The 12,826-nt window shown below is 33.7% G+C and overlaps 1 protein-coding gene across 3 annotated transcripts; it reads right to left on the reverse strand.

Annotated features, from left to right (window-relative positions):
* Positions 1 to 1,111: 1,111 nt before the first annotated feature.
* Positions 1,112 to 5,221, reverse strand: LOC139780317 (leukotriene A-4 hydrolase-like). 3 transcript variants are annotated; one of them, XM_071718934.1, is made up of 11 exons: positions 5,063 to 5,221; positions 4,486 to 4,598; positions 4,266 to 4,414; positions 4,068 to 4,179; positions 3,932 to 4,000; positions 3,362 to 3,647; positions 2,868 to 3,211; positions 2,462 to 2,728; positions 2,062 to 2,372; positions 1,567 to 1,838; positions 1,112 to 1,407 (listed from the first exon to the last, which is right to left on the reverse strand). In XM_071718934.1, the coding sequence occupies exons 1-10, from the start codon at positions 5,109 to 5,111 to the stop codon at positions 1,610 to 1,612; spliced, it is 1,929 nt and encodes a 642-aa protein (XP_071575035.1). In that variant the 5' UTR covers positions 5,112 to 5,221; the 3' UTR covers positions 1,112 to 1,407; positions 1,567 to 1,609. The 3 variants fall into 3 exon arrangements, with proteins under 3 accessions (XP_071575035.1, XP_071575037.1, XP_071575034.1); XM_071718936.1 differs by having other exon boundaries at positions 1,112 to 1,410; XM_071718933.1 differs by having other exon boundaries at positions 1,112 to 1,416.
* Positions 5,222 to 12,826: the final 7,605 nt, after the last annotated feature.

Below are 12,826 nucleotides of genomic sequence, written 5' to 3' on the forward strand. Positions count from 1 at the left end.
AAAACAATTATATTTGTAAAAATATTAAAATAATTTGGAGGTAGTCACAATTGTAAGAATCTTGAAGGTATTGAAATACTATTGACATGTACCTTATAACTGCATATATGATGAGTATTCTGTAAAATAAGAGATAGATATACTATTTACAATTCCTCAATATATGAGCGATAACTCTGGATATATCTCTGTTTAGGGACTAATTAATCAATGTTTCAGTTATATTCAAATTTACTGAGTAAAAATTTATGGCGTTTATGTGATTGTTAATGTGGATAATGATATTGTATGTGCTGTTTAAAATTTACGTTTGTCTCGACGTTTATCAACAGGTTGACATCATGTATATCGGTATCACATATCAGATCGCCAAATGGAAATCGGCTTATGTGTGACTTAAAATTTTTAATATGTAACACCATTTATTTGTAAACTAAAACAGTATATAAGCATTAGAAAATATTTGTTACAACATTATAGTGTGATTATAGTTTTAATTAGTAATTGTTTTTAATCTTTCTTTTTTTTTGTAGTTATATTTATACATAGGTACTGTATGTCTTAATTTCTTTGACTTTTTTGTAATTATAATTATGCGTATTATATCTTAATTTTTTTCGGTTTTGTAACTCTACACTGAGAATGGTTTAGTAACAAACCGAAACGTCTGTAGACTATTTTATCACAAATACAAATTTTACAATGCTAACACCTCGTTGCGAATCAATGCTCATTATCATTAATTAATTTGTTATTCTTTTGAGCATTAGATATTTAATAATTTATTCAATTTTAGCGCACAAATTCGCTGGAATGCGAATAATTTTGCAATTTATTATATAGCAATTCAAATCTAGCAAACGACAATCGTTAATAGGATCATCAGCGATGGATATCAGAATCCATAAGCGATAACGTCATAGGTATCGCGAAAATGATAGACAATGAAAATTGATCCTGTATTACAAATTAAAAACTAAAAATATTTAACATTAGTAATATACATTATAAATTTCTTTCAAATTCAAAATATGAAGTAATAATTCTTTTACCCTATTTAATAATTTTTTTAATCAAATAGACAAAGTGAAAGTTATGATAACGCAACAAATCAAGAAAATAACAATGAGAATTTATTTACATAAATCCAAGATTTAAACTTCTTGTCAAGAGTTGATTTCAATAATACGCATAGTCCATTTTGTAAGGAGAGTGAGACACTTATGCAGATATATTATTTATATTACATACAAAAAATTACATTACTACAATTAATTACATGCATGATATTCTGTATACAAAAAAATTTTTTTATTTTCACAAATTTATACGATTTTTGATGATTTAACGGGAATTATCATCGTGCTTCACAGCGAACCGGACTACCTCCAATCATTGGCTCTGCAACTGCTGACACTTTAAATTTCAACGATGTTATCTTATATAAAATGTGTGCTAAGGAATTAGTTTTCACTATATTTGTTTCATAAAGAATTTAACATTTCTCAAGCGTTTATTTCCATATAATAAATGAATTATTTTATATTACAGTTACTGATGACTCACCTTGTAAAGAAGAAAATTAAGTTAATTATTAACCAGATAATTATCAATTTAAATGTAAAATAATGGCCAATTCCTTTTGGGTTTCACACAACATCTTCTCTTTATTTTTCATGTATGTTTTGATCGCTACTGGACGCATTTCAATCCACTCGTACAAATATTGAAATATACGACATACATAATCTGGCGAATAATTTTGACTGGCAAAGTACAAAGCTGATCCCACTTTTCCAATCCATCGAACTTTAATGCACAATAGCAGCCAAAGACATCTGCGATATATGCGTTTTACGTTAAGTAATAGTTTGTTAATCTGAATTAAGATGTGCGTCGTTTACAAAAATTTAATACTGTAAGTGATTATTTGACTAGTGATTAATTACTTATTCTGAGCATTAAAAGCACTGTTAACATTGCTTTTAATACTGAAAATAAGTAATTAATCACTAGCCAAATAATCATTTACAGTATTGAATTTCTGTAAAAGATATTTACCGTATTTTAGCATTTTGGCAATCAAAAGCGTAACGATATGAAATTAATCTCAGTTTGTGTATGGTCAAACTTTTATAAGAAAAATGTAGGCTGCTTAAAAATATTATTTTCTCAGCGTCACAAGGGTGCCTTTCATCTATTAACATAGGAGGTATTCTATCGGTTTTACAATTCCATTTAACCCATCCTTCCGCTAAGTCGAAACATTTTGCTTCCCATTCAGTCTTTCCCGATGCGGATGAGAACAGTGGGACCATAAGTAGAGAAACAATATCGTAGAGCCACTTGTCCAATGTAAGATCATATAATATCTGAAAACAACAGTAAAGTGATTATTTTTAAAAGCTAAAAATATGAATATTAGTGAAAGTGTAGTTTGTACGTATAAAAGACATATTACCTTCTTTTCTTTCTTGTCAGAAAAATATAGATACAAGTACTTTATCCAATCTTGAGTATTTATACTTTTAAATGCAAATTTGAGAAAATAAGATTTAAGAAATGGTTCGAATACCGAAGATTTTTCTAATTCTAACATGTACTCTAGATGAGTTAAGAGCACGCATCCCCACTCATAAGGCACGTATTCAGTAGCTTCATAGGGCAACAAATTCGTCAAATTGGGTTTTAAGCACTTCAGCGAGCCAGATTCCTCTAATTCTAGAACCTATAATACAATTTTAGAAGCTAATACAGTAAAAATGCAAGAATGTGTGTTTGTTGTGTGTATAATATAAAATCTTGTTCTTTAGTAACATTATTTATTACTTTATTTCTTTGATCTAATCAATGTTTATATACCATACCATATCTTGCAGGTCATCTAGTTCCTCGCATTGGAGAAAATTCTTTATGTCATGATTAATCTTTGTTAGATCTGCCTTGGGATTCTCAGAAAATAATATCTCTGTTAATAGTTTGCTTTCAATTTTTCTACTTATAAAAATGTTGAAACTCTTATTTAACCACAAATTCTCATAATTGCAACATGTAACTAAATTTCCTGCCCAGCTCTGTGAGATGTTGCGAGCAAATAAACCGACACAAGTAAAATCTCCATAAAGTAGAGTCGGTGGAATAAATGTCACGCATGGACATTCTATTTCGAAATGGGCGATACTTCGTGGAAGCACACATATATCGTATCTATCTATAGAGACATCGTTTTACATGTAATAGCAAAAAATAATAACAATATGCAAAAAAAGAGAAATTATAATGCTCAATAATAAAATTCATTAATTGCATGTAGAAATTTAAATAAACCAAGGTCAACAAGTTTAGTTATAATATATTTTACCCCAAAAATAAGATCCACACACACTTTCGGCAATCTCCAACATTCTTTCAATCTTACTAAAATTTGTCTCAAACGTATCGATACTTTCGCGAATAAATTCGCTCTCGGCGAATATATTTGATTTTGCATTAAGTTTTCTTTCCTCTAGTGAGCCCACAGCAATAATCACCGCATGTGATGGTACCGGATTCATTTGATGGAATTCATATACGTTCAGTTCTCCACTCTTGTATTCGTTATTCAAAATTGCGGACATTAGAACTCTATAATTTTTTGGTACCGAAATCTAAGAAATAAAATTTAATAGACAATGATTATGAATTAAATTGATATTTTATTTAAATTCAACTAAAAGTGTATAAAAAAATTTAATTTTTAAGAAAATAAGTTTTAATATTTAAAATTATTCAAGTGTTTTCTATACTTAATCACTTTTTGACGAATTATATTTTATTGCAAATTTTTACCACTTTTATCAATAATGTCAATAATATGAATCAATTGTATGTCGTTTCATATAAATGAATAAGTACGGAATGCATACAAATACTACTGTGACAAAATTCTTACCTTAGCGGTGTACGTAGATTTGACAGACGGTGTATCCTGGCAGGGAAACCATGCTCTAGCATATATTAGCTGAAAAATAGACATTTTTACATAATCTATGTTAATATAGAAAAACGTCTTTGTTTAGCCAGTTTACCTTGTTGTGAGACAGTAGAAAGTGATGTTTACCATCGGCAGTTTGTGCAGGTGTTAACCAATGTAATGCAGGAGAGTTTTCAGTTGTTTTGTATTCAATCTGAATTTTACATCTAAAAGTATCGCATTACGGGTGTATTAAATCCTTAAATTAATAATCGTTAGTAATTATACTTTTCGAAAAATATTTTATACTTACTCAGGGTTAAAAGTGTAAATATCAACAGCTGGTAACTCTACGCAAAATAAACTTCCAAAGGCAGAACATTTTACAATGCGATGACGTAAAGGCTTTCCATCAAGCACGTTTGTGACATCTGATATAATAAGTTCGAGGTTATCTAAAATCTAATTATTCGATATTACATATTAATAACAGACAAAATTATTGTTTGATACGAAGGAAAACATTTACTTACTATTTCACTAGCCGAAGATTTCCTTTTTATCGTTAAAATCGCTTTTCCTTTGAGAACTTTGTTATCAAAATCCACAATCAATTCTAAATTGGTATTTTTTACACGTGCCAATTCTTATAATTAAAAAAATACAGAAATAAAAAAAAACATGAGTAATGAGTAATGATATATATATATAGATATAATAAATAAGTACATGACAAAAAGTAATAATAATAACACAGTTGAAATGAGAATCATTATGGTAATAGCGTGTACGATATTATTTGTAAAATGCACACAATTTTCAGATTTTTATGCTAATTGTAAGGGCAATATATTTTATGTATTCAAGAAAATGCGTAGAATGCTATCTGTTAATTAAAACTGCAGTGAACGAATAATCTAATACTTTTAAAAATTATAAATTTCTAAAGAGCTAAGTATTATATATAATATGTGTGTAACAGTTTCGTCTTTCAAACATCTTAATAATTTCCGCAAATATTCCTTATTCTATTTCTTTAAGAAGAAAATAAATAAATAAACTTGAAGTTTGATATATTATGTTTATGTAGACAATTAAATAATTAAATACCTGGTTCCGCAAAAGAATGTGGATTTGTAGTAGATCTTGAAAAATCCATTTTAGGACAGATACGTTACAGCCTTTCCTTTCCAAATGACTTGCGGTAATAGATCTTTATGTCTGAACTGGTCGCACAAAGGCACAGTATTACTCTTAACTCCTACCCGTTTTCCTTTGTGTTTGGCATATTCTGTTTACTAAATGTCCGACGTCAAAGCAGAGCCGTACGAAAAGAAAACTGCACCCGGGGTATAGCGCAAATTTTGCGCCCTCTTCCGCAGTTGAATAAAAGTTTGATTGGTAACGGACTTTGCCGCCGGTGCCCGGGGCCTTTTTCGCCCCTTCTCTTCGCACGTCCCTCTGTCAAAGTGACTGTGCTTCCTCGCGCAAAAACATATCCGAATTAGGTAAATTCAATAAATCAAACTGTCACAGACTTGGTTTCTTCATTTTTTAATACTCAGATGCAATCTTGCTTTATTCTAAATAGATAGACAGTGAAAGAATTGATGATTAAGAAAGTATTTCTCCTGTCCGTGCGCTTAATGCGACGAGTATAATTAGTTCTTGTGTTAAATTTTCAATCTTCTGGATAATGGACCTCTACGTCAATACCACTTCGTCAAGTTCGTTTTCGTGAAGAGGGTTATAAGGCGACTAAAAACCATGTGTTTTTATCCTGCTCTAAAAATTATGCTTCACTAGATATGCGCACACATATAGCCGACACAAAATATTTAACGTAATTTTAAGTAATTGTCGAATATTCTATTCCATGGATCACAAGTTAATTATGTACTAATAAACGATTGATATGTTACAGTTCTCCGTTGCTCACATTCAATCCTGCAGTCATCCAAATAAACACATAATCTGAAATTGATCGGAAAATTATATGTTGAGATATGTCGTAAAATTTAAACACATAAAATTTATTTTAATTGAAAACCATACATAGAAGTATTGGATGCGTGCAATATCCGCAAAAAGAATTTATACTTTCCATAAAGACATTCCCGTTTACTATATAATTAACGCTACAGAATCAATTTTCATTGTCTATAACTTTCGCAACAGGTATGACATTATTGCTTATGGATTCTGATGATTCTATTAATGATTGTCGTTCGCTAGATTTGAATTGATAAAAAAAATCTGCGATGTAAAATTATTCGCTTTGCGATGTATTCTATAATCAAATAAAATATGACAAATAATTTTTTCAAAAATAACTTTCTTCGCAACTATAAAATATTTCGTACGTTGAGGCGAAAAGAAGCATAAAAAATAAATCAATTAAAAAATCTTGACTTAAAACAATGCTAAGGAGTAATATATTAATGTATATAAAGGAATATATGGAAAGAATGAATACATTCAAAGAATTTTACATTAATAATAATAAGAGAAATAGGATCGACAATATACAATCAATTAGAATTAAAAGCCTTGCGATCCAAGCCTAGTTCTTTGACGGCTTTATGTTAGTTTCTGTATATATATATACTATATATATACATATAATTTTTCCAACAAACTGCGCGCCGATTAATGTCGGACTTTAAAACACAGTTATTGTTAGAATTAAAAACCCTTCCCTCCCCGGAATTAAATCGACTCGATTTAATTATCTAAAAACTGTAAAGAATTTTATTGCGAAAAAAATTACCTCAGCCAGGGTTCGAACCTGGAACCTCCCTCATTCCGTGTAGGGCGTCGTACCAATTCGACCACCGAGGCATGTGGTAATGTTTATCGCAATAACCGGTGATAATAGTTTGGAACGTCTTTCTCAGGCGACGTGAATAAATAATAATAAGAGAAATAGGATCGACAATATACAATCAATTAGAATTAAAAGCCTTGCGATCCAAGCCTAGTTCTTTGACGGCTTTATGTTAGTTTCTGTATATATATATACTATATATATACATATAATTTTTCCAACAAACTGCGCGCCGATTAATGTCGGACTTTAAAACACAGTTATTGTTAGAATTAAAAACCCTTCCCTCCCCGGAATTAAATCGACTCGATTTAATTATCTAAAAACTGTAAAGAATTTTATTGCGAAAAAAATTACCTCAGCCAGGGTTCGAACCTGGAACCTCCCTCATTCCGTGTAGGGCGTCGTACCAATTCGACCACCGAGGCATGTGGTAATGTTTATCGCAATAACCGGTGATAATAGTTTGGAACGTCTTTCTCAGGCGACGTGAATAAATAATAATAAGAGAAATAGGATCGACAATATACAATCAATTAGAATTAAAAGCCTTGCGATCCAAGCCTAGTTCTTTGACGGCTTTATGTTAGTTTCTGTATATATATATATACTATATATATACATATAATTTTTCCAACAAACTGCGCGCCGATTAATGTCGGACTTTAAAACACAGTTATTGTTAGAATTAAAAACCCTTCCCTCCCCGGAATTAAATCGACTCGATTTAATTATCTAAAAACTGTATTTAATTCCGGGGAGGGAAGGGTTTTTAATTCTAACAATAACTGTGTTTTAAAGTCCGACATTAATCGGCGCGCAGTTTGTTGGAAAAATTATATGTATATATATAGTATATATATATACAGAAACTAACATAAAGCCGTCAAAGAACTAGGCTTGGATCGCAAGGCTTTTAATTCTAATTAATTTTACATTAATTTGTATGTGGAAAACGTCATAATCAAAATTTTGTGCACATTTAAATAATTTGCATATCATTTATTTTACAATAGTACAATAACACTTCAATCAGATTTGTATTACAAGCGATTTCGCGCAGATAGATACACGCAGCAAAGATTAAATACAATTTTTTCTAAATAATCATACATCTTATCAAATTACAATAGCAACTAGCTCATAATTATTCAATCTGTGATAAGTGAACATTCTATCCTACAAAAAATAATATTAATTATACATATAAATATTATATCGCATAATTTGTCTCAGAAAATACCATTTTTTCTTGTACTCGTTGCTGTGTATATCACATGCGTTTAATAATTTTGTAAATTTCTTATTGCGGCGTTTCAAACTACTTCCAACTACATTTTTTTCACTGTTGTTTCTCCATTTATTATATACATATATATAAGTTGCTCACCAGCGTAATTATCTCGCAGTGAATCTCTCTAATATTCTGTTTCAACTTAGAGTTTGAAACGCAGAAATAAAAAGAAACGGAGCCTAGAAAGTGTAATTAAAAAAAAAAAGAGAATTCCGTTTAATGTGGTGTTTGAGTTTATCAAACATTATATCGAATCACATTTATGTGTTACGTCCAACCCCGGGATTAGGATAGGAAAATCTGGGAAGCGAATGAAAGGCTAACCAGAGGGGTCGGGGTAAGGAAGGACGCAACTAGACGCTTAAGAATACTGCTCGCAGGTACGCGCTCTGAGGCGCGTGGCGCGAGCCGAACGCACTTTTATGACTCAGGAAGGGTCAGCGTCCGTAGGGACCCTAGGACGCCTTCCGTGAGCGGTGCGATCGTCGGTCCTCTTTTAAATCAAGGAATTTAATCCCTTTAACTTAGGATCGGACCTCGTGCGATTTCGAGTGGGAGATGGGTGGTGGTTGAGGTCTTAAATTAAAGAATGAATGGAGATATCTTTAACATAAGTATTTATATTTATTTGACATAAAAAAAATGTTATTTAGTATAAAAAAAAAAATAATTATAAACTAGGTGTTAGTGTAAAATGTGTATATGTATATAATGAAGAGTTAGTGTGCGCATTGTTCGCGGGTATCACAAAAGTGCGGGGGCGATCGGGCAGGACCTTTTGAGGGGGAATCTATTTGGAAGTGGACATCCTGCTCGCTATTATTACATCGAGTTCGGCATTGAATAGCATAATGATTTGATTAGGTGTGCGTGTGGTGTATATGAGTACTTGAAACTAGTTTAAGTCGATATTAAGAACTAAATATAAAGAAAAGTTTGGGGAGTGAAAACAGAGGGACAAGAATTTATGGATAAAAAAAGGGTGATTGTTAATCTAGGGTGACTATTTCGGGACCGACCATTTCCTCGTGGGTGTCAAGGGTCGAGGCGGTCGACGGAGTCGGGGATGGTCCTCGGGAAGAGGAGGGGGAATCGGGAGGTTCAAGCAAGGTGGCGGGATCGGGGTTGACGGGGACCACGCGAAACGGGGCCACCCGACAAACAGGCCGATAAGGTGCGGGAACAAGGCGAGAGGGTAGGACAACGCGACGGGGTGGGGCAACGGGGGGATTCTCCCGTGATGAACAACAGGGCTCCTCCGTAAACGCTGGTGGAGGCGGTGGAATGGCGAGATGCGGAGGACCGGGGTTATCTTGTTCCTGGGGAAATTCCGATTCTTGGGTTTCGACCTCCTTTCGCGCCCGCTTATGTTGACGACGTCTTTCGTGTCTCGCGGCGTTTCGCGACTTCTCATGGGTGGGACCGGCCGAATCCACTACAAGTTAGCGGATTGTTAATTATTAATATCCGCCAACTGCGGGGAAGTCACCTCAGGTTTTGGAGATCCAAGGAGTGCCTCGAGTCTACCGACGAGTCAGCTAACTCAAAGCAATATACCTCGGTCCACCGACGGGTCAGCTAACTCAAAGCAATATACCTCGGTCCACCGACGAGTCAGCTAACTCAAAGCAACATACCTTGGTCCACCGACCGGTCAGCTAACTCAAAGCAATATACCTCGGTCCGCCGACGGGTCAGCTAACTCAAAGGAATATACCTCGGTCCACCGACGGGTCAGCTAACTCAAAGGAATATACCTCGGTCCACCGACGAGTCAGCTAACTCAAAGTAATAGAGAAAGACTATGGCGGATCTACCGATAAATCGGCTAATTCGGAAGTAATAGGGTTAAAAATGGTTGAAGGTTATAACTGAGAGACTTCCCTAACCCGTGAATATATAAACGAAGGGGAGCCGATATATATACGTGTGTGTGTGTACAGGACTTACTTTTTGATGAAACAGGTGTATATGTATCTCTGTCGGGGCTGGTGCTGACCGCAGGTCTCGCCGGGTCGGTAGGATGGATGGTGGCACTTAGCGCGCACAGAATTTACTCGCGATTCTTTAGGGTGGCGAACAACAGGAAATTGTTTTCAATATAAAAGAAAACGAAACTAGAATGAGTATACGGACTCAGGACTGAACTGTCTCGTGCCGGATCGGAAATGCCTCCAAGTGCGTAGATGAAGATGAAGAAAAATAAATGAGCTGAGTGCTCCAATGTCGGGGTTCATACAGGAAAGTTAAAGGGATGGAAGGGATGAATTTCGTGTGGGATGTGTCAGGCCTTCATTTGGGGGACTCCGGGCTGGAGAGATGCCTCCAATTCCCGCTTAAAGGATCTCTCGTTGGCGGGATGTTCCCACCCGAGAGGTGGATTCCCAAACTTTCACCTATCCTAGAAAGCTAGAGACGGTTGTCGATTTTTCCGACTGTTCATTGGCGAGTCTTCTCGTAAGGCCCCCACTGTCTTATTGGGGGTGCAACCCATCGCTTCCTCCAGTGACTCACTTGTCTCTCGGTTAGGTCTCTCCTTTATTAGGGTCTCCCTCCCATCTTGCGGCCCTGTTTTTGTGTTGACGGACGATTCACACCTCTCAATCTTAAATGCAAGCAAAAAACTCCGCCACGTGTATTTACGGACACGTCTCAGGCTTTGTTTCCGCTTGTCGGAAACATCGTACGTGCATTTTGAAAGCTCGCTTGATGCAATAAAGATCTTCATCAACCCATTAAGGCCCATTTGGCGCGTCGAGTCGCCAGGTTTACATTCTTTCAGTTTTAGGCCTGACAAAGCCGATGAAAATCCTGTCACGTATGCCCCGTCCGTCACTAACTCGTCATCTGGAAGGCCGCGTTCAAGCGCCTAGGCAAACAGATACTTCACCCATAAAAAAAAAGGAAAAGGAATGTGCAAGGATCAAGGCTCACTCGTCGATCGACAACCGTCCGTGCTTAGTTTACCTTATCCTAATCTTAACGGCTATCCGGAGCGCAGAGGAATTTAAGCGAAAAAGGGAAGTCGTGGAGTTCGCAGGACGTAACATATGCGATATTTGGAGTTCACAGCTGCGTTGTTTATTTAACATTCTAATAAACAGACTATGTTGTGAAACATGAGAAAAATGAGGTAGGGGAAGAGAAGAAGCGATACTGTGCTCTTATGGACAATAAAGGTAATCGTTAGCAGATTCGTATAAGTCGAAGCTTTTGCTTGAGAAGATTATTGAAATATTTTTCAATAGCTTTGTCATCTGCAGATACGCACTCTTATGCGAGACCAGGTATTATTTAACTAACTACAATATAAATGATATTAGACATTTAAAATTTATATTATTAAAGTTTTTACTTGAAGAAAACAGTTATGTTTGATCGACGCAACTGTTACACGTATTTTCAGATTAGTAATTCAAAATGCAATTCACAATTTTCAAAATTGAGTTATTAGGTATATCATGTCTATTATAAAATTGAAACATTTTATCTTCTTTAACTCATATTTAAGAAATATTTTTTCTGTTATATTTGTAAATTTTGTACAAAACTCTCAAAAAATTACTTTCATTATAAAAACGATATTACTGCTAATTAATAATTTTAATTACAACATGTTATGTCTTGTCTCGTACTTATGCCTATTATTTATTCACTCTTATTTATTATTTAAATATATTTATTTTCCATATATCTCTCTATTTAATCATTAGAATTCGCACGTGTAATCGATACTCGTTTAGAATTGAATATGTAAATTTTGACGGAAGAGTTATTGAGGGAAAAGCGATTTTGACTATAGAAAGGGAACCTTCAAGTTACGAAATAGTGAGTAGACATTTTCATTTATATTGAGCGAGTTTAAGGTTTGGATTAATATGTAATATGACGCAATTAGATTCTAGATAGCTACAGATTAACTATATCAAGTGTCACAAATTTTACTACTGGAACTCCTTTAAAATATAAAATTGGATATTGTGGCGCACATGGAAGTAAATTTGCTATTCAATTACTACAAAGTGTAGAAATTTATAGTAATCGGTAAATATAAAACAAAACTGTAAATTTCAAACAATACATATATTAAAAAAATATTCAATACACAGATATTAAAAATTATAGTTGAAAGTAATTGATGTACACATGATAGTATAATGCTTTCAGATGTACAATTCAAATTGAATATAAAACAAGTTCAAACTCCCCTTCATTATATTGGCTAACGCCTGAGCAAACTGCCGATGGTGAACATCCCTTTCTACTGTTTCACAACAAGGTAAACTGGCTATAAAACAAAGGCGTTTTTCTACATTAACATAGATTATATAAAAGTGTCTATTTTTTCAGCTAACGTATGCTAGAGCATGGTTTCCCTGTCAGGATACACCGTCTGTCAAATCTACATACACTGCTATGGTAAGAATTTAAGCACAGGTAGTATTTGTATGTTCCGTACTTATTCATGAAAACACTGATATACCATTGATTGTTATTGATATTATTTAAAACAGTAATAAAATTTGCGAAGAAATGAAATACGTTCAAACATAAATATTCATATTTTTATAAAATTTAATTTCTTATAAGCTGTTTTAATTAAATTAAAATAAAGTATCAATTTAATTTTTAATGATTATCTATTTTTGTATTTTATTTTTAGATTTCAGTACCAAAAAACTTTACAGTTTTAATGTCCGCAATTTTGAAAAATGTATACGAGAGTGGGGAACTAAACATATACGAATTCCAT

The sequence above is a fragment of the Temnothorax nylanderi genome, unplaced genomic scaffold (assembly GCF_030848795.1).
Source record: "Temnothorax nylanderi isolate EJ_2023f unplaced genomic scaffold, tnyl_v1.0 TNYL_tig0271_pilon, whole genome shotgun sequence".
Lineage (NCBI taxonomy): Eukaryota > Metazoa > Arthropoda > Insecta > Hymenoptera > Formicidae > Temnothorax > Temnothorax nylanderi.

What these genes read in the sequence shown, in the direction of transcription:
- LOC139780317 (XM_071718934.1), bottom strand. Translation starts at nt 5,111, where the DNA reads ATGGATTTTTCAAGATCTACTACAAATCCACATTCTTTTGCGGAACCA. An exon ending in ATTTACACTTTTAACCCTGA is followed by an intron (nt 4,180 to 4,265) that starts GTAAGTATAAAA and finishes CGATACTTTTAG; the next exon opens with ATGTAAAATTCAGATTGAAT. An exon ending in CTGACAAGAAAGAAAAGAAG is followed by an intron (nt 2,373 to 2,461) that starts GTAATATGTCTT and finishes TGTTGTTTTCAG; the next exon opens with ATATTATATGATCTTACATT.